This window comes from Epargyreus clarus, unplaced genomic scaffold (assembly GCF_041222505.1).
Source record: "Epargyreus clarus isolate Ecla_fem2 unplaced genomic scaffold, WU_Ecla_fem_2.2 ptg000012l, whole genome shotgun sequence".
NCBI lineage: Eukaryota > Metazoa > Arthropoda > Insecta > Lepidoptera > Hesperiidae > Epargyreus > Epargyreus clarus.
This window is the reverse complement of record NW_027332220.1, coordinates 7510909-7532996: the sequence shown is the minus strand read 5'-3', so window position 1 is coordinate 7532996 and position 22088 is coordinate 7510909. Positions and strand designations below refer to the sequence as shown.

Here is a 22088-nt window from a genome sequence, read left to right as displayed (position 1 = left end):
ATCCTAGTCCTACCTAGATTCGGCGACAGAGACGTTGCTACCCAGGACTAAGATGGAATGCCTCGGATAAATATTTTTACCTTCCGTTCCGGATTAATATTTTTACCTCCCATACCGTTCAAACCGGAATACAGCAGTGCTGAACACTACTTTTTAGGCAAGAATAGGGTGATGGGGTGATTCCGGAGTACAACTACAAGTCAAGGGTCAAGGGTTCTACAATAAAATCTTCCCCGGGACGAGAAAATCAACTTATTCTACAATCAAAACCCACATCGATATAAACGAAACAAAAATATTCACGCAATCAAACTCAATACCTTAGAAGTATAATTAACTTAACATATTTAACAAGATCTACACGGCACCTACTGAAATCTAATTTACAACTTCGATTAAAATACTACGCCACAGAAAAACTACACAAGTGCACTAATCAATTAACAATCTCGTATGTGTACGTGAGTTGAATAATTAATTTATTACTTTGTATATATTACCCGCTGTAAAAGAAAAAAGTGTGTTAATTATACATATTTTTACAAACTTATCGAATTTACAATCTTCATAAGTTAAGTCATGGTTTCGTTAAACTCAAAATAAGTTTTAAAAATCACTTTTTAGCTATGAAAGTAAAGTGAAATGATGGACAAATATGAAAACAAAATGATGGACTCAAAAATCAAACTAGCTCATATTGTAATTCTTAATAGCATACCACTTTATAATACTTAGTACTGTTTCCCGTAGCGACTATTGTTATGAAGACTGATTATTGAGGTTATCTGAAAGCTAATCCGAATTATCAGATATCGTGTATAATAGACACACACTAGGAGTCCCTTAGCCCGTCTGCAACACTCGTGCTTTAACGCCTTGGGTTTGAATGACACTATCAGATTTAAGCATTTCATAAACACGTTCATTCACTTGTACCAATTGATTAAATGTATTATTATCTGCAGATAACTTTATTGTACCTACTGCTGTTTTATTCGACGTTAATGTCGCTACCACATACCAAATTCACGGACGAAATGAAAGGATCAATGTTACTGTGTTACGGCATTGCCAGTGGACCCAATGCCAGTTAAGTAAGATATGCCTACAGCGAAGCCATAATTAAAATAATTAACTGAAAAGGACAAACGAAGAAGTATGATAATGAAATTAATAGTTTTATGTTTTAAAAATATGAAGTACAGGTCGCTGTAGAAAACATAATATCGGTAGGATTTCTTATAATTATATTGTTAAAGTCCGTTGAGCCATGAGATATAGCTCAAAGCTTGCCAAGAAATATTATATACCTACACTACCCCATGCCGCTTGTAAAATATTACCCGTCTGTGGCAGTCGAGTAAAAATATAAAATAAATGGAAAAAGAACATACAAATACTAAAAAGCCTAATTGTTTCACAGTAAACAAATAATTTTATTTAATATGCTACATATATGTTTTCTCAACCAAAAATTATTGTAATACCTATAAAAATACGGATATAGAAACTTTTGAAATAATTGATCATAAACATAAAGAATATACCTACAAAAAGCATGCTTATTTATATTTTACCTCACATTAAAATATAAATTATCTTACAAAAATAAAAATAAATTCTAAACACCTCAAACAGTCTAAACGAAGCTAATACTAATGATGGAATCTAAGTAAATTATAGCTTAGAAATTCTTTTGCTACATAGCGTAGTGGATTTTTAAACTAAAAATTATTAGGTAGGTATCTTTATACATCAATGCTTAATCTTTTAGATACCATCTGTGTAATTAATTAACAAGAATGTATCAAAACACGTAATACACATGAGAGTTTCACATAAGAGTTATTGCCAAGAACACTAAATTAAGGGCAATACACAACTATTTTCCTTACTTTCACAACCTTTTTTGTACTTTCATCATTTTAATGCAACAGTTTTACCTAAACACAAACACATTGCAAAACTCTAAATTGAATTTATATCGCTCAACACGCTCAAAATAAAATGGAAACATGCTTATCATTTGAAATACAAATAACATTTGACATCGCAATTTATCGACTACTTAGAGCCTTACGACCTTACAACTTGGTCGCTAGATAACTATGATGTATACAAACGTGCACAAATACTATCACTAAGATTATACAATAAATCGAGCCCAAAATCAGTGCCATTGAAATATCTACCTATGATATTCGCCTATTATCAATGGCATGTCCCAATACTTTCACGTGCGAGAACTACGGCCTGCGCGCACCCCCTCTGCGCACGCGCCGAAGTATATAAACGCGCTCCCGCCCTCATTTCAAACAGACGCAAGTTGCACTTCGACATAGCGAGTCCTGGAAGATACTAGTCTTCCAGTAGCGCTATAAATCGTTAAATTTCATATTATTTTTTTATAAATTCTTCTTTCTCTTCCCTTCTGTGCTTTATCACTAATCACAAAATGAAATTCTTGGTGAGTAATCTTCTATCAAACGCTTTTCTTACTTCTATAAGTTACTAGTGAATTTGGTGAATACGTTAGAGTAAAGTTATTGTTTGTTCTGACAACCAAACAATGTAATTAAGTGTCGTAGATCGGCTAGTAAAACGAAACAGTTTCGATTTATGAACGGTGCGCCAGCATTGGTTTCAGGTTACGATAAGTTAATCTATAGTTGTTAATCTGATATACAAAACCAGTTGTGCTGCACTTTGTTTTCAAACAGGGCCTTGCCCAACGCGGGCACGCCGCAGGATACCTGACCTCCAGCTTGTTACGTTTGTAACAAGTATCTAGCCTAATTTCTGACAAATGCACTAACAGTTTCTTTCACAACCGCGTAGTATGAGGAACATGACATATGAAATAGGCGGACCAATAAATTAATATAATTTCTTACATCCCCTTATATTTTTTTAGTATCAATGTTTCTTTTGTTCTCATTTCATATTTTCCGCGTCTTTTAATGATTCGTAATCAGTAAATTCGTCGTCAAAAATTAGACTGTTTGAAAATTTTCTTTGTGCAATCTACATTGCAGTCATTTTGTGGATTACACATTTATAAACGGTTTATGCCAATTAATATAATTGTTGTTAAATGGTACGGCACGAAGGCGGTGCTGTTAAAGAAAAAATAAGTTACCAGTTGCAGTAGACGCACGCGACTACGGGTCATTGTCATTGCGATCGGTCTACGCGCTCTACTAAACTTATTTCCTCATGTGCGAAATTCACGAAATTACCATTGTGATACTTGCATCACTCATATTTGCTTAGTTTTAATTATTATACTGACAATGTGGAGCACTTTTAACATAGTAATTAATTGTACCGTCTTGTCACTTGTTGTTTCACACGTTACCGTGTTGTAATATTCAATATCAGTCACGATTTTTAGTTACTTTGCTTAATAGTTAAATTGCTTAAAATAATACATTTACCGTCCTAAAATTGATCCATATATTTTTATAAATCGAAATATATCAATGGAAAGACTTACTTTGTATTTTAAATTTTGTATATCCATCATTTTCTTCCTATTTGTAAATGACAAGAAAAAACAGTAAACTACTAAATTCTCATTGTCATCATAATTCAATTCACTGGCTCGTTATATTTTGCGACAAGGCTTAAATCACAAAATGAATCAGAGCAAAAATCGATTTCAAGCAAGCTTCGATTTCATACACGTGTCAATGTCACTGAAAGTTGACCAACTACGAGATAAAAATTGCAATAACAAGGCTTCATTTGCACCATTAAAATTTGTTATGTATATATGTTGCTAAATATATAATAATGGTTGCTATAATTCACTAGATTTTTTTTTAATAACGTAAAAGAAGTTTTTTGAAGAGCGCGTAGAGAACGTAGAGAAATATCCAAACTTTCATTTCTTCCACGGTAACTTAAACAATAATAACTAGAAATCCGCTCAAATTAATATCATTTTCTTTCTGCTCCATAAATTTATTTATGGTGTCGCCTAATATTATCATTTAACTAAAAAGTAATTGAGAGACAAAAAAAAATTAATAGAACGTGATATTTCGCCCCACAAACCGTCCGATTAATCAGCCTAACATCTTGTTTACGGCACTTTGATGTCATAATATGTTTAATCTTTATATCACATCTTGTCATGCTTCACAGTTAAATTGTGTAAGAACATTATCAACGTTCCATCAAGCATTTTATCTACACTAACACCCTTTTATTAGACCCTACAAATGCCGTTGAAATGTAATAAAATACCTAGAACGCATTATTGTTTCCCAATTTGGCTATAAGTTATAAATATTGTTATGTAACTTTATCCAGAAACTCACTTTTACAATAATTTCGTAAAAATAATAAATATGTGGAAAACTTATACACTAAAATGGCAATTTGATATGAGAAATAAAGAACGTTGACAATTCTATGCATAAATAGAATCTTCAGCTACGTTCTACGTGGTACGTAGTACGTAGCGTCTCTACGAAACTTGGTAAAATAATGATTTGTTTCCGCCAAGAAAATTTTCTGTTTTGGAATGTCTTGTGCATATTTTCTTTGTCATAGAATTAACGTGTAAATGCAATATGTGTGCCCACAGTAGCAATTTGTTATGCATATTAAATATTCTGGCAACATATCGTAGTAAATTCCTATTACTATGCATTCTCGCAAAAAGCCACCGTATAGGCACTTATAAATAATGGAAATCCGTTTATTGCCTTTTTTACCTAATTGGCTTGTATCTCACATTACGCTTTATTTGTCATTTTTCTAGAGCACGACTAACTAGTATAAACGCTTCTCTCCATATACGTCAAAGTATCGGAAAAGCATACTTTGTGCCGTAAAAGTAAAGTTTCTACTATCTATCTAGTTGTATGCATGGTATCTATAAACTATGCGTACAATATATAGGTACCACAAATAATAAACTTTCCATCTAAGTTTTGCACCAATTTAATTTCGTAGGCATTTTTATAATTTGCCTACGTACCGCTTTTTAATTTATCCAACCACTTTCTCCCTTTATATAAACAATGGTTGCTTTATACTCTTGTTATATTAATTATTAACTGTATGTCATGTCATGTCATCAACGCATTATTGTCCCACTGCTGGGTACGGGTCTCCTCTCAGAATAAGAAGGTAAATACCTAAATTAAAATATATTAATTGTATATTGGGCATTATTATGTAAAAAGAACTAAATCACTCTTATCTCTATGCATTACCCAAGATTTTCGGACTAATTTAACTGCAGAAGGTCCAGTCTCACATCTATTATTAACTAAAAACGCTGCTTACATTTTTAATGTCATCTATATTCGATATCAGTATATCAAATTATATAAGTCACTTTTAAAGTATACTGTATCGTTAAAGATCGAGATTAAAGATATATAAAATTTCCGATAAAGAAATGTCATTGCCACTGCACTTAAACTTAATAAAATTGACGGTGCAAGCACGACACCTACGTAATAACTCCGAATATAGTAAGGTAATGCAAACAGCTATCGCCCATTAAATCCTCCCGAGTGATCATGCTCCATTTATGCCTACAATGTCAACTGGACCGGTGGTCTACCTCTTCACAATCACCTAGAAATTATTATTCACTTCATTTGTATCGTAAAAGGTAAGAAATAAGGTTATCAGTTGTAACTTATTATCTTTCTTCTCGCGGTATTTTTTCAAATTAACTTCCGTATAGCATGAATTCCTTAGTTATGATTTAGACTGCATCATATTCCATTTTCGAAGTCGTTAAAATCATCGCTAATGTCTGTCTTAAATAATCTCGGTATCTTGTTAATAAAACGCCTGATTTGAAACTCATTTTCTTAACTGATTGTGACGTAAGCAAAGATTGCCTCTTTATAATATAGCACAAACAATGTAACGACGTGATTGCACGCGAAGCATGTAAAATCGGTCAACAATTTGCCAGTGATGTTCTCGTGTCTATCGATTTGCATCGTCCTAATAGATGGGTCAAAATGCTCGTTAGTACTGTAAATCGATGCTTATATTCAAAACGCAAAATGGTTTTATCTTTCGACATAAAGTCCATTCGTTTTTATTTGTTTTTAAAGAAACTTTCCTGCCTTAATCTTCATAACTGAAATAATATGCATTTGTAATAAGTAAATATGAAGGCATAACAAAATAAGGTAAAAAATCTAGACAGAAAGAATATAGCTTGACTTTATCCCCCGTTAGCGCACCCAACTTAATAAACCTTAAGCTAAACCTTTTCCTAGGAGCAAAATTTTGTGGGTACGAATAATAGTGAAACTCCTTCAAAAAAGAAATTCAAATTGTACGATAGAATCTCCCCTCTTCGTTTCATACTATGCCCTGATGGACAGCATCACGTAATCATCATTGTAAATTCGTAGAGGACCCTTAAGGTCCACCTCAGGCACACCTACCGGATCACGTCTAGGTGTCGCTTGCCTCGCCACTCACTGCTTTTTGTCTACATTCCACCGCAGTCCGCTTTAGAAGGGCAAACCCACGCACCGCCCCGCACTGTCGATATCCCAATTACCTGTACCTATTTATACCGCCCACCACTATTGACGAATTACTCCGAACAATGAAACGTAACAAAATCTATTTTCACGGTTTACAGATTAATGTTCCGATTAAAATTTACGGTTAAATAAAAGAGAATAGTCGTGTCGTCAAGTAATTACTTGCATTGTTTATTAGCTTATTATCCTTATAAGCTTTTATTTTACTGTAGAATATAAAATACATGCGATTGAAGTACTTAATACCCGTAATACAGAACAAATCTACTTTTTATGCCTCATAAAGCCGTAGCTATAACATAAACAATATAACCTGATCAACCTAAAATATTGTTACATATATTAAAAGGAAATTAAAAGCAATGTGCAAATGTCAAATTGACATGCGAGGGTAACCAGTCGCTGAATGTGACTGTGGGCAGGTCCGGAAGGCTGGCTTCCTGCTCCGTGACCTTCAACCAGCCTTAAGACCTTGATACCATTCACTTATACGCTTACTTACTTTTATTTGGAGTACTGGTGACTACGTGTGGTATTATATGAGTTTATGTGCGATGTTGTCACCTTATGATGTTTTTGAATTAAACCGTCTTTTGATATCAAAGAGATTCAATAACAATTGCGGTTTAAATGTCTTTGATAAATATAAAGTTAACAACCATATAAGACTACACATAGACACCATAAATCACATTCGAATTACCTAGCGGAGGTTACTGAAAAAGATAAATATAATATTTATACAGTACATTTTATTCTGATCTCACGTAAATTCAGCATGTTTCTAACAAAATATAGGTATCTACAACAGAAACGTGCTTTCCCTAAGTAAATGAAATGTGACAGTCCACGCAGAGACATGCACATGCATTATCCATGCGTGACTCATACCGAATCAAGAACGGCCTACATATGCTTAGACAAAGATTAAAAAAAACTAGATAGACTACATGAAAATGAAAATAAAAACTTTCTAAATAATGTTTAAATTCGATAGATGTTATAACGACTGAGAATAATTACTAGGGATAACATAGGATATGACATTAATAAAAATTACATAAAATATTATGAAAATATAATTACTTGAGCTTATTTATAAGAGTGTATTTTTTCCTACTTAACTTTATATTCATGCTCTATCTGCGTTTTTCTGTATTCTAAAAGCTTAAAGCATTGTGTAGCGATCTTATCACAAATAATGTAACGACACGTACTCCGTACATAGCCATTATTCAATGATAAAACCTTTTGCAATTTCACAACATTTTACTCCATATCTTTATGAAGTATATGACTGGTAAAATACACCAAATACCAAAACACAAATTACATAACGTAAGAAAATAAAAATATACCTTTAACTGCGTAAAGTTCAGTAGTAAGTCAATTCTAAAGTGCGGTACTACAATCTACAGGTAATTGTATATCTAATAATAAAAATTGTTGCACGTTTATACCCATTCCAAGAATGCGCGTACTCAACGCACACATTAGAAGTAATTATAGTTCAATGTCGACAAATTGTTTGACTAAACTTTAATTTGGCCACGTTATTAGAGATTATAATTTCGATAAAATATAAAGGTGATGAACTTTTCAGTACATACGAGTATATCTAAATCAATTAGAAACAAAAGGTATAGTTTTTAAAAATGCATAAATATCAAAAACCTACTCAAACTATATTTAAACTGTAACCAAAACAAGTATACTTCTAAATAAATCCCCGTTCTTCATTCCTAATAAACGTAAGCAAATAAAACAGCATCATATTAATAAATAAAGTCATTGCAAATGTGTTATTTTTTGTCTGAAATCGTAAATCAATCGCTAGTTTCAGTGTCACGAACAGCAAGCAATACGAAACGTAAACAAAGGCGTATCAAGTTGCATTCAAGTCGTTCGGTATTAGAATTAGGGCTCAGCCAACCGCAAGCCATGACATCATTACGTGATTCTGAACTCGGGCTCGCCGCAAATTCCATACTTATGCACTCATCTCATTAAATTTTCATCAATTTTATTACGCTCTGAATACTATGGATGTAGCGGGTAAACCTTCGATCTCGTTCGAAAGTCAATACCTATTGGTTAGCATTTGATTGATATCTATAAGTGTATCAAGGGCCTTTTTGCGGTCACTTGCTTCGAGGTAATTAGTCTTGTTGGAATGCGGCGTAGAGCGGCTCGTGTACTTATTTCAATTTGCACATTTTTGTGCGTACTTACAGATATAATGATTTTTCTTACACTAGACAATGTTATTGGCGTATCGTTTGCCTACCTAAACTTCATTCCCTCTTATATTACTTAAACAAAAGTACACTTAATTTTGGTATTAATCACATCACCATTATATATGTGGTCTACCACCATATTTATCTGTTACTTTGTTAGCCAATGATAGTAAAACATAGATGTATATCATCATCGTATCGCGCCATGCCTGAATTATCAAACTACTGAGTAGTTTCAATACAGTAAGTTTATTAGAATTACTGACGGGAAATGAACTCATAGAGTGGATTAAAACAACTTTAATATAGCTTTATAGTAATTACTGTTTTAATAACGTTTACTCTTAATTGATATCTTACAAATTACCGTCAGTTTATAACAAAATTTACTAGCAATTTAGTTCAAATTTTAGAACACACAGGTAGAGTCAGACTATAAGACTTTTACGAGTTCCAAAAAGCTTCGATGGAAAATTTGTCATTTGCATTTGTCCGTTGAATTTATGGAATAGTGAAGATGTTAGAGCTTTGAAAAAAAGTATTCATGAAAATACTCCCGAAAATTATGTCAACTCAGAGGGTCATTACGACAACGACGAAGGATTTATAGTGGAGATAAATGACAAGAAACAATCATAAATCCAAATTTATTCAAAAGGCGATCTATGTTTGTGTCCAATTGTCGTGATTTAATACGACAGATAACTGCCTATAGCGCAAAAGACACCTGATCCTAGGGCAACTTATCTAAGAGAATTGCAATTACGTAAATATAACGATAAGCCCCAGATATAATAAGAGTGCCCTTAACTAGTACGCAACCAGCAATTAGAGCCTTTACGGCAGTAATACCTTTGAATAATATATCCTTAATGAAGGATATAACAAGTTCCAAGTACTAGAACTCGAGGTCGACTACAATACAATAGTCGACGGGACCATGTCTTAAAACTTATAAATAAATAGTTTATTAGAAACGTAACAGTATTTTAACACTTATTCAATTTTGCAGGTGGTCGTCTTAGCTGTCGTGTGTGGAGCCCATGCCTCCGGCTGGGTTGGTCCCCCGGCCAACATTGCGCTGTCCCAGGATGGCCGCAACATCCTCGACACCCCTGAGGTAGCGCAAGCTCGTGCCGCCCACCTCTCCGCCCTCCAGCAGGCTAACCAGAACAACCCCAACCCCCATGACGATGGCTCTTACGACCCCCGTTGGGACAACGAAGAGTACTGGCAACACGCTGACCAGGGCAGATGGAACGGCGCCCCCGCCCAGCAGTGGAACGCCCCCGCTCACAACCAGTGGAACTCTGCCCCCGCTCACAACCAGTGGAACAGTGCCCCCGCCGCCCCCGCATGGAACGCTGGTGGCCCCGCGCCCGTCGCCGAGACCCCCGAAGTAGCCCAGGCCCGCGCTGCCCACCTCGCCGCCCTCTCTGCCGCCAAGCCCGCCCAACAGTGGAACGCTCCCGCTAACAACCAATGGAACGCCCCCTCCCACAACCAGTGGAACGGTGCTCCCTCATGGCAAGGCAACCCCTCCCACCAGCCCGCTGAGATCAGGCTGGCCCATGACGGCAGCGGTATCCTGGACACCCCCGAGGTCGCCGCCGCGCGCGCCGCTCACTTAGCCGCCCACGCGCAAGCTGGCCACGGTGCCCCAGCCCACCCCCAGAACCACTGGTGAAACTCTTCTCCCTTCCTTCCTCGGGCACACTAGACTCTCCTCAGTTCAACACTCGGGTCCCGGTGATCGCGAGTCCGTGTTATCCTAGATCGCGTCGGGTTGCCCACTTCTTCCTTCGATCTCCTCTTCCTTAGAAAATTTAAAGTGCAAGTGCGTCAGCCTATCCTTTCCTTGTGGCTTTTTGTTACTTTTATATAGAAATTTCTATTATACGGACATTTTGTACATAATAAATAATTATATGTATGCGTAATAAACGAAATATATGAAACGGAAAACGATTTAATTACTTGTTATTATTTAGTACATAAATACTATGTGCTTACAAAAGTTTCCCCAGGTCCATTCATTAAAAAACTAATTAATATGCAGTACTTAGGTGCTTAGGTCCACTCTACAAATTGTACTTAAATCAACAATAGTTTGTGTTTAGATTCTACAGTTAATGAACATTATTGATGAGCTGTAAGGACTGCGGCAATGTTAGTTAAGCACCTAGTGAGTCAATTTGAAAACAAACCAACATTCATAATAAAAATAACATTGGATATAGATTCAAATTCTATTGTCATTTAAGGATTCAGCATTGAATTCAAAATCGCTAGAAAACTCTTTTTTAACATCAACCTTCGAAGGTGGAAGGACACTATCACTTTGTCCCTATGCAGAAAGAGCTTTACAAAAAGCTCTGACAATAGGTAAACATTGCTGCGGAATATTACTATGAGCCATGTTCCAACGATTACTTTACATTTTTATCAAAACCTTAATGTTAAGTAATCTTAAAACATAGGTGTCAATATCTAAAAGCGTAATGTAAGACACAAATATACACCTATTGATACATAATTAATACTGGCGTCTAAGTTACATTTGAATATAATAATAGTTATGATAAAACATTTCGTGCCGGTCTATTTAATGGAATAAAACTGTATGACACACGACACACTGAAATACCACGATCCAATTATTCCGATGGTTATGATAACTCAATCGATATGCAAAATTAACGCTTTTTAATGGCACCAAATTGGTCATAATTTCATACAGTTATGCACGGAACGTTGCCTAGTAAAAATACTTTATTACTTGCGTAAACGTCAGCCGTCGATCAGTACATACCGAATTTAGGTATTATTTTTAGTCGTCGTTCAATCTTAAAATATATAATTATAAATCGCCTCGAATACTTTGTCCCCTCTCAAGTTTTTTATCAGAAGGTGTGTCTCTATTTTAAAATGTCAGTGGTAAAAATATATCTATAGATTTATGTAGAGTTTTATGTAGAGGATTATTATGTATTCTCTGATACAGCACACAAATACATTTTTATACAGTATGATTTTTAACGTCTTACGTGATTGTACAAGAAAAATCTCAAACACTCATAAGACTGTTCTAAAAACTTTTAATTAGAAACTGTACCGTAAAGAATGTTTTTAAAAAATAAAATCTTAAAGGAATTCTTTAAGAATTTTAAATTGTGATCAGTCTAAAGAATTTTACAAGCTCTTTATTTATTGTACAGGTAGAATATAAAGGCTCTATTTTCAGTTTATAAAAACACGACTGACGACTGACTTACATATTATGAGGCAAATCTTAGTCTTCATGAACCTAAAATATTGACTTAATATTACAGGATAATAATTATTACATGGGAAGAAATGCATCTGTGATCGGCTTTAGATAAACCCTATTGTATGTGAAGTTGGTCAAGGATGGGCGGCAGTGACCACTTACCATCAGGTGGACAGCATACCCGTTTACTACTTCAATCTTGAAATTCCAAATCAAAACCTATTGATAATAGAGGTCTCAAAGTAATTTACAACTAACTAGGCTAATAATTACTTGGATAAGATCGGACGACGAATGGTTGGAAATGTGTAATTTTGCCTTCGAAAGCCAGCGTTAGAGGCGGCGCAAGGACGATCTATCACTCCACCGCAATCAACCGATCATGCTGTAAACATTGACAATGTGAAATTAGGTTACAGCCAACTAATTTATTGCTTACCTACGGGCAACCATTTTAAAGTTCTTTCGACTTCAAGCGCACTGAAACGTCTAGGTAAGCTTTGAAACTATGAATCATGGAATCAAAGGACCGTATTCGGGCGCTACTTCATATAAAAAGGTAAGTTTATTGCTATGTACCTACTGATATAATGATAATAAGAAATGATAAAAGATAAACTGTATGTTCTTTGTTTTTTTTTTTAAATCCTATATAAGGAAAATTACTGGTTAACAAATGAAAACGCAAATCCTACACGATGGTACAACTGGAATGTCTACAAACCAAAGAGTAGAAGCAAAAGTGAAGTAAGTTTTTCATGTCATAAATTCCTTTATCCATAACGCAGCACACTTAGCAAGATTGAACATTCAAGGGTAGTCGCAAAATGTTAATGAATTACAGGTATTAAAAGCTGTTTGTTGTTCCCATAATCAAATATAGTTTAGGTAATCAAACATAATTTAAACTACACCGCTTATTTAGTTGTAATTTACTAAAATATTTACTCGATGAAGTATAGGTAGGGACTAAAGAAATAAGCCTATGCAAGCAAGCCTTAAGCACGTGGCAATAAAGGAAATAAATAAATACCTACCTAATTAATATAAATATCAGCCTTCCTACTTAAACTGTAGGTATACCTAATGCACCTGCATTTAAAAATCAAGAATAGTCTCATAATGTCATATTTACACAGCCATAATTTCACATTAAAGTTTTTTTAATAATTATACGGTAGTCATGAACACAAACGACTACATTAGGTAGAGTTGCTACTTCCCAATTTAGTACTTAGCAAGATACTTATTTCCTAGTATGAGCGTGAGGTCATATATTAAAATAAATATCAATATCATATATAATATCTACTTAATATCGTACTTAATACGTGAATTGTATGCAGGAAAGACCATCACGCTCCTTCCCAGGATACGAAACTTTTAACAACGATTTACGGGAGTATTTAAGCACTTCCACTTTGCACGGTCTTCGATATGTTGGGGAAAAGAAGTTGACCTGGTTTGAAAGGTAAGTTAATAGTATTAACAAAACTTCTAGAAAATATATTGGAAGTATTTGGAGTGCAGTCACATGTTAAGTTAAAGCTCACGATACACATACTCCTGGAGGACTGTTGAACCACAACCGATATACTTCAGACTTGTCCATATTACGAGATGAGACCCGTGCCGACCGCATACATTTTACATATTCATTTACACCAGGTCGTGAGGTAAATTTGCTTTCCCGAAAGCGCGTATCAACCTAGTCGTTTTAATAATAGTAATAATCACGATCAAGGCTACTCACACCTCGTTATATCGCAAGGCTTCATTAAAAAGCATCCTTTTTATGAGTAGTCCGGAGAGGAAATTGATCAAGAAATTTTGTTCCTGACTCGAACGTTATGTCCGAGTAGCAAGCATATGCAAGTTGGTTACCGAAGTCGTTCGCAATAGATGGCAATAGACTTTAATCTTAACCAACGCTGACAATCAACAGACCCTCAGCAGACGAAGTAGTTTACCGAATGGGCTACACTTTCTGATGTAGATACGAGCATAATTCGAAAAATCTTAACTTATAAATAACATGCATATCCTCTGTCCTTATTTGTCAAATATTTGCAGATTTTTCTGGCTGGTTGCATTCGGCAGTTCATTATTTTGTGCGGCTTTTTTCATCCTGAACGTATACGCAAAATGGCGCATGACGCCGATGATAGTGAGCATCAATCCTGAGAACATGCCGCTCAAGGACTTGCCTTTTCCAGCGTTAACCATCTGTAACATAAACCAGGCCAAGAAATCAGTAGCAGAACGTTACAGACATTACGGGTACGTAGAGAAAATAGCCGGGTCGTTTACACAATACCTATGTTAAACAGACCACTCGGATAACATTTAGACTCAGTATCGCTGAATAGTGGTGCTAACCCTGGAGACTAAAATTAAAATCCATGATACCTATATCATTATCTAGCTGCCTTACCCGCACCAGAGAGTTTTTATGGCACTTGAAGCATAATGGAAATTTAAAATTATTTTATAGGTATACAGTGTTTTTGAAATCGTCGAGGATATTCTTATTCATAACATAGAAATTGAGATGGGAATAATAGATATTTGCACATACTAATAAAATCTCACGTAACATGTTGGTGGAAGGTGTACCTGGTATTGGGACAAATCGCATTACTGTATTTATTATATTTGTAGATCATCAGTGGATAAGAAGCTGCTGGAGAGTTTATGTTCGAGTCAGGCTGATGTTGACCTTTTTGAAGATGAACTAGCCGAAAGTGCTGACTGGGACCACACACGGTCATTTCTCATTAATGTTAGTATATAATTGACATCCCACCACATAGATCCCATAAAACCAAGCTAAATTTCCATGGATGTTATAATATTTATTTAAGTTTATCCTCGTACTTAATACCTACTAAAAATTAATTGTAAGGTAGGTAAATCATTAATAGACGCGGACGTATTCCGGTAGACTAATAGATGAAACAAATTTTATTACTTCCACCAATATTTATTTTTACCAATATCTAGAACTAGAAAAATGACGTAGCAGTGATGATAATACTATCAAATGTTTATAGATAACCCAACCGTGTAACGAGATGTTAGCTAGGTGTTTCTGGGATTCTGTAGAAATGAGTTGCCAGGATCTATTCAACGCCCAGCTCACGGACGAAGGTCTCTGCTGCACTTTCAATGTAGTTCACCGCGAAATGATGTTCCACAACCCGTAAGTACCGTTGATAATAGTAATTTACTGCCACTTCGTCGACTCAAGCTTCCGTTCCTCTCTAAACCTTTATATCTCTAATTTTAAATAATAAGGCAAGTGGTTTAGTCCTCTCGGACTCTACATTTCATACATGTGTAACTGGGGCTACCTAAAAACCATCTAGGTCCTGATTCATAGTAGTCCGTCACAAATTCTAAACTTGTTTTTAATATTATTCCTGACAGAGCATTGTATATTTTTTAGAAAAGATTTAAATGATCTTAATCTAACCTTCCCGTCTCCCGCGGTAGACTGGACCGCTGAACACGGTTACCCAGATGATGCTCCTTCTGATGGATTTCCATGGAAACCGAAAGGTAACCCTATGCAAGTACTCATTACCAGCCATTATAATGTCTATAAAATTGGATGCATTCGGATTAATCAATTGGAATAAATTGGATTAATAAAAATAATTGAAAAAATCTTTATTTCATGCAATCAAGGTGTAGGCACTGATCATGGCTTGACGCTTGTGTTGGATGCTAATATTGCTGAATACTACTGTGCTTCAACCAAAAGTACAGGCTTCAAGGTAGGTTTATATATTTAGAAAGCATTTTAATTTGCAAATCAATATTCTTGTTTTTCAATTCTATTAAAATTTATTATTTAGAAAATGTTCTCCGATTTACTGATAATTTTAAAGATTTTCTTGAAATACACGATTAAGCATAGTACTCTTAAATAGGTAGATAGGTAACTGGAAAATTCGTTGGACCTATTTAAATTACCAATACCAACGTTGCATTAAATGTTTCATGCCAAACATTTCAGATACTTTTGCACAATCCCACCGAAACCCCAAAGATAGCGAAACTTGGCGAGATCTACGGTCCCGGCATCGAAGCTCGCGCCGCCATCCAGCCGAGGATCCTGGACGCCCAGCCCGCGCTCCGATACATCGACATCGACAAACGACTCTGTCTGTTCTCTAGCGAAATAGATTTAGTATTCTATAGGTAAAGTTTGATAACTAACTTGATAGGAACATTTAAATATTAAAAAAAGCATTAAGTTGCTAATAAACACAAGTAAGTACCTACGTAAAGCTAGTTCGTGGATTGGTAGGTATTTTTTTAGAAAATGCATGTAGTAACGGTAGTGCCTACCTAGTACTTAATAAAACTAACTAGAAACAATATAATATAAGTAAACGAATTATACTAATTTCTTCTACAGAACGTACACATTAAAAAACTGTGAAATGGAATGCGAAGCACGAATTATGCTGGATTTGTGCAAATGCGTTCTGTATTATATGCCAAGTAAGCACTTAATAAACCCTTACATACATATCATGAATCCTACTTCGAACTTGCAAATAGTAAGAAATCTTATCTTTCAGAAAACAAAACCACACGTGTATGTGGAAAAGCGGACGCCAAATGTTACAATAACTTGAGAAAATATATGCCGGAAGGTCAGTAAGCACGAAATGGCAACACAATCCTAAAGTAAACAAATCCTAAGTCAGTTCAGTTTCCTACCACTAAGATACCTACATACATAAGCTATAAATCTACATGCCACGTTTGTGTAACTAGCAGTAGGTGTACTACAGATACTAGGTTCGATTCCCGACCAGGCAAAATCTCAATGGTTATTTAATGACTTTATGATGATGTTTAAACGATTACCCATAAAAATACATGAAATACGCAGGCCGTGCGCGCGCGTGCGAGGAATGTCTGCCCGCGTGCACAGAGATTTCATACGTAGAGCGATTAAGCTCGGCTCCACTCAACAAGGCGCTTTTCGGACAATACGCGCAATACCTTACCAACAAGACACCGGAGTATTTTGTGTAAGGAAATTATTGCCTAATAACTTCGATGATGATGATAATTTAGTGTTGCCGTTGTCCGTATGCGTAATGTTTTTAGAATAAAGTAGCTAGTTTTCCCGCAGAGAAAGTCGTAATTTACTTGAAATTTAATATTTCTTTCTAAATAAGAATCAACTTTTATAATAATTTCAAATTGAATGGACCTAAATAAGAACCTACAGCAAAAAAATATATATTTTGTACCTACCTACCTGTAGGTAATTCTTAAATTTAGGAGTACCATAAATGTCCTTTCTAATTTTTTATAACATTGAAGCACCCAATAAACATGAAGCGCCTGATTATAAGTAGTCTTAAGATATTAAAACTTAATCCATACTTTCAAATTTTGCAGAAACAATATGTTAGTTATACATTTTTACTTCGAAGACAATGCATTTATGAGATTAACAAAAGGTGAAATATTTGGCCTCACCGAATTTCTTTGTAAGTACCCACTTAGAACTCTTGCGCATTTCATTTTTCTATTTAAAATTCTAATCTATACTACTAATCTATGGTCTATACATATTATTTCTAGTTTTTCAATTGTTACATGTTAAAAAACTTCCACTATAATTTTGGTGATAATTTAAATCTTTTCTGAAAGGCGATGATGGCTGCATTTTTATCCGTAAAAAGCTAATAATTCTGTTTAAATTTATAATAAAAATAGGTGTCCACAACAAATGTAATTGGTCGAAAATATGTCTACAGCGAACACCGGTGGTTTACTTGGCCTTTGCATGGGATTCAGTGTGATGAGTGCGGTAGAGCTGTTCTACTATCTCACCCTACGAGCCTTATGCTCTTTGAGAAGGGGACGTTCTACACGCCCATTCCTTAAGTAATCGTAAGTAGAAACACATATTTACAAACAATAATTGTTTTCATACATAAAAATCATGGAGTAGTAGTAGAAAAACGAAATTTATAGACCCCGCTTGAGTTAAAGTTACCAGACATTTGTGAATTTAAATAATAGTCAAAGTATGATAGCCAATTTTAATATACTTTAAAATATCACAATATTACTACTAATCATATTTTTTACAGAATAAAGAAGCAGTCATAAAACTATTTCAATTACACTGACAATGGGCATGATGACAGTATTGAATAACCCTTCCTTGGCAGTCGGGTAAAAATCGAAGAATAAATTATTTAAAAATAAAAAAAACTAAAAATAGCCCAGTTTTAACAAAAACTTTAGGATTCATTACATTTTCAATAAAATAAAAGTATAAAATAATGGAGTCGGCCATCTTGTCTAAAACGCTAATCGGGGCGAAATGACGTCATCATTTTTTTGGCGTGTCACCGTATTGCTTGAACTTTTCTATGGGATATTGAAGCGTGACGTCACTCGCGGACGCCATGACACCCGTGAGCGTTTTCGCGCTTCATTCAAAATTTGTTTTAAAAATGGTAATATTTCCGTTAATACTGAATTTATAGCCGAAATAATACGATTTTTGGAATCAGTAGACATGTGCCTACATTATAAAAGGGGACTTCAAAATTTGTCATCATGCCCATTGGTATTCTGATGAGGGATTCAATACATTAAATATCATATAGATTTTCACGTTATTATACAAAATTTCAACCTTTTAGAAAACAAGGGATTATTATAAACAACAATATTGTCATAACCTTTTTATTATATCTAAATTAACGCAACTTTCTAATAAGAAAAAAAAAATGAGTCAGTCCATTAGTTTTTCAGATTACCTCTTTTAACAAACTCTACTATTATGATATTTGTAAAAAGAATAATACTTCACATAAAGGTATTATTTATTCTATAACTTCTGACAATGTGGCAATTAACATGGGGTTGGCCTTTTAATTTTAAACAGGCTACTCACACACCTGCCGCAGGGGCAATTTAGCATATTGCAGTAGGAATGACCCTTATTGTCTATGTGGCAACATTTTACTGTTTGCCGAATGCAGGATCTTCCCGTTCACATAAAGCAATATGTGTGGATTCTGTTAATATAAGCTCACAGTTTAACAGTATGCCAACTGTCAGAATTTGCTTTTCATATAATGATACTAAATCGGTCCAACCTAATGAGAACTGGCACAATAATCAAAGTCCTATATTGTTAAAGAAATGTTTGCCTAACAGTATTATTCATTAGCTTACAGTAAATAGTACTACATAACTAATGCTGATAGATTAAAAGTCTATTCTTATATCCTTTAAGAAATGTTTGATTTACATTATTATTTCTAATTTACAATAATCATTACAACATAACCAGTTGCGGACTATGGTCGTTGGAGGCCTGGGGTGGATAGTTGAATGGAGGCCACCAAAAGTGTAAAAAGTTTACTTGAATTCGCTTGTGATTTGGTTACCTTGTTTTCTGAGTGATACACATTTCATATATTGTTTGGTTTTGACGACCTTATTTTAACAACTGTGTTTGGAGGCCCCCCAGGATCGGAGGCCCGGGGCGGTTCACCCCTTCCGCGCCCCTTAAGCCGCTAGAGAACTAACACTAAGGAATTTTTAAATATTATTTCATGACTGTTGCCTGGGGGCCTGTGTGGGGGGTGCAGGTGGTGCGGGGGGCGCGGGTGCGTCCGGCGGCTGCAGCGTGCGCGTGCGCCGCCGCGTGTAGTGCTGCCACAGCAGGATCGCCTGGTCGTCCATGAACTTGCACACCTGGAAACATTTAAGTTGAGTTGGAATAAATTGCTCTTGCATTTTAGAGTAGGATGTTGTATTTTATTATGTAACGGGTACTCACGATATGCGTTTTTTAATTTAAAAACAAAAATAAAATAATTGTAATAATTTCAAAAATAAAATGTCTCAATTTCGGGATAATTTTAGTCTAAAATCAGATGTTGCTTTTATGACAATTATGAGTAAATTGTTCTATGTTAAGTAAGTAAATATCTAATTAGAGTTGTAATAAATTACTCTTGCAATTTAGAGTTGGATGTTGTTTTTATTACAATTATGAGAGAATTGTTCTATTTTAAATAAGTAAGCATTTAAGTAAAGTTGTAATAAATTTCTCCTACAATTTAGAGTTGGAAGTTGTGTTTATTACAATCATGAGTAATTTGTACTATATTAAATAAGTAAACATTTAATTAAGTCATAATAAATTGTGAAATTTTTAGAGTTGGAAGTTGTTTTTAGTACAATTTGAGTAAATTGTTTATAGCTATTGCAAACTAAGAACCTCTTTAATATTTGTCATTAACATATGAAATTTCCCATTATTCCTTTAAACTTCGGGTGATTTACATCACTGGTCATTGTCAATATGACATAAGTAGTAGTAGTAGTAGATATATAGATAGTATAGACTTTATAGTAAGTCTATTTACCGTCCAAAATCTGATAAGTTGAATGACAAAAATAATGTCACGGATTTTTCACAGACCTTTAGTTATGTTATATTTCCTTGAGTTATTATACAGTTTTATTTGCAGCTTCACTCATGACAACTATGACCAGCAAATGTATCTTCCATTGATAGTCCTAATGTTAATAGAATACTTCTACTTATAAAGAACTACTTATAAAACAATACTTACTTGTGCTGAAACACACTCTCTTCTAAAAGCCTCATGTTGCAGTAGTTCTAGGAAATGCAGACACATTGGATATTTAAGGTACCGTGCATACTTAGGCTCCCTCCAGTACTGTAGGTATTTTAAATAATTTACAAATGTCTGCTCTTTAAGGTAGCCTCGTTGTGCTAAAACTGGAATAAATATTAATATATTAGTCAAATGGAATGGAATGGATGTCAAATTCTACTCAAAATTTAAAATGATATAAACCCATTGGTCGCTCACTATTATTACACTTCAGGTCTCAATATAAATCTATTAGTAAATCTATCTATCTATCCAAATGCCATAGTAACAAGCCACCTCATTCAGATCACCGACCGATGAAGGGATAAAAAATGTTAATGCATCAAACCAAATCCAATCTACCATGCTTAGTTATTTTATAGATCAGTAGATTTCAAACTTATTTTTTTTTTTTATAATATAAGAGTAGCAGACGAGCATGCAGTCCACCTGATGGTAAGTGGCTACTGCCGCCCATGGACATCTGTAATCAACCCCAGATAGGATTAGATGTTCCTACCCGAGGTCGGCCACAGATGCGCCGCTACCCCTGAGGGCTAAGCTGGAACGCCTCGGAAAAGTCTGTCTCCCTTACCACACCCTTCAAACCGGAACACAGCAGCGCCTAACACTGCTGTTATTAGGTAGAAATAGGTGTGGCGGTGGTGCCGACGGAGTCGAGCCACAAAGCGTTCTACCACCTTCGATACACCATTTACACCATTAGATAGTTAATATGTGAAATTAATTTTCCAAATTTTACCTTACTACACACAACAACAGCTTTTTATTTCCGTCTTTTCGTGCATTTCAATAATGTTATGTTAATGTTCAGTTATGCTAAAAGTAAGGGAATTAACTTACAATGAATATAATTAGGGTTAGCCAAGCACTGGACAAATTCCAGTTCCACTTGGAACCTTATCCTGCTCTGTTCATCAGTTTCCGTCATAACTGAAAATGAAAGAAAGAACTAGTTTTTTCGTCTGAGAATTATGTACTACTACTACATTAAGTTTCTAAATACCTTTTCCTGCCATCATCTTGAATAAGAACTGTATTTATAATCGAACTATAATAAAGATTTTGTTTTATTTTCAAAGCCTAAGCTTAAAGTGCAGGTACCGATTTTATTATAATAAATGAAATAATGCGAACTCAGATATAAAAGAACACTCCAACTCCATTGACAACATAAATCAACAACAAACTTTAACTTCATAAAATGTCAATGTCAATGTGGCCGCAGATTATATATATTAAAAAAAACTAATTAATTTAATAGTGATTTTCATTTAATAATAGATGTGAACTATGCAGGATTCGTATATAGTATATGAGATAAATGATTTTTATT

General features: G+C 34.8%; 3 protein-coding genes across 3 annotated transcripts; 2 read left to right on the top strand and 1 right to left on the bottom strand.

The window, feature by feature from the left end:
* Positions 1-2306: 2306 nt before the first annotated feature.
* Positions 2307-10749, top strand: CPH31 (cuticular protein hypothetical 31). The gene is made up of 2 exons (XM_073078386.1): positions 2307-2467; positions 9789-10749. Exons 1-2 carry the CDS (start codon positions 2456-2458, stop codon positions 10461-10463), a joined length of 687 nt encoding a protein of 228 aa, XP_072934487.1. The 5' UTR covers positions 2307-2455; the 3' UTR covers positions 10464-10749.
* Positions 10750-12555: 1806 nt separating this feature from the next.
* Positions 12556-17999, top strand: LOC140746487 (pickpocket protein 28). Its single transcript, XM_073078639.1, has 14 exons — positions 12556-12606; positions 12705-12794; positions 13394-13518; positions 14121-14327; positions 14709-14829; positions 15101-15249; positions 15496-15608; positions 15738-15826; positions 16069-16253; positions 16474-16559; positions 16640-16714; positions 16957-17098; positions 17475-17566; positions 17837-17999. Exons 1-14 carry the CDS (start codon positions 12556-12558, stop codon positions 17968-17970), a joined length of 1659 nt encoding a protein of 552 aa, XP_072934740.1. The 3' UTR covers positions 17971-17999.
* A 441-nt stretch (positions 18000-18440) lies between these two features.
* Positions 18441-21936, bottom strand: MED31 (mediator complex subunit 31). The gene is made up of 4 exons (XM_073078387.1): positions 21759-21936; positions 21596-21685; positions 20687-20856; positions 18441-19799 (listed from the first exon to the last, which is right to left on the bottom strand). The coding sequence occupies exons 1-4, from the start codon at positions 21772-21774 to the stop codon at positions 19656-19658; spliced, it is 420 nt and encodes a 139-aa protein (XP_072934488.1). The 5' UTR covers positions 21775-21936; the 3' UTR covers positions 18441-19655.
* Between the last annotated feature and the right edge of the window lie 152 nt (positions 21937-22088).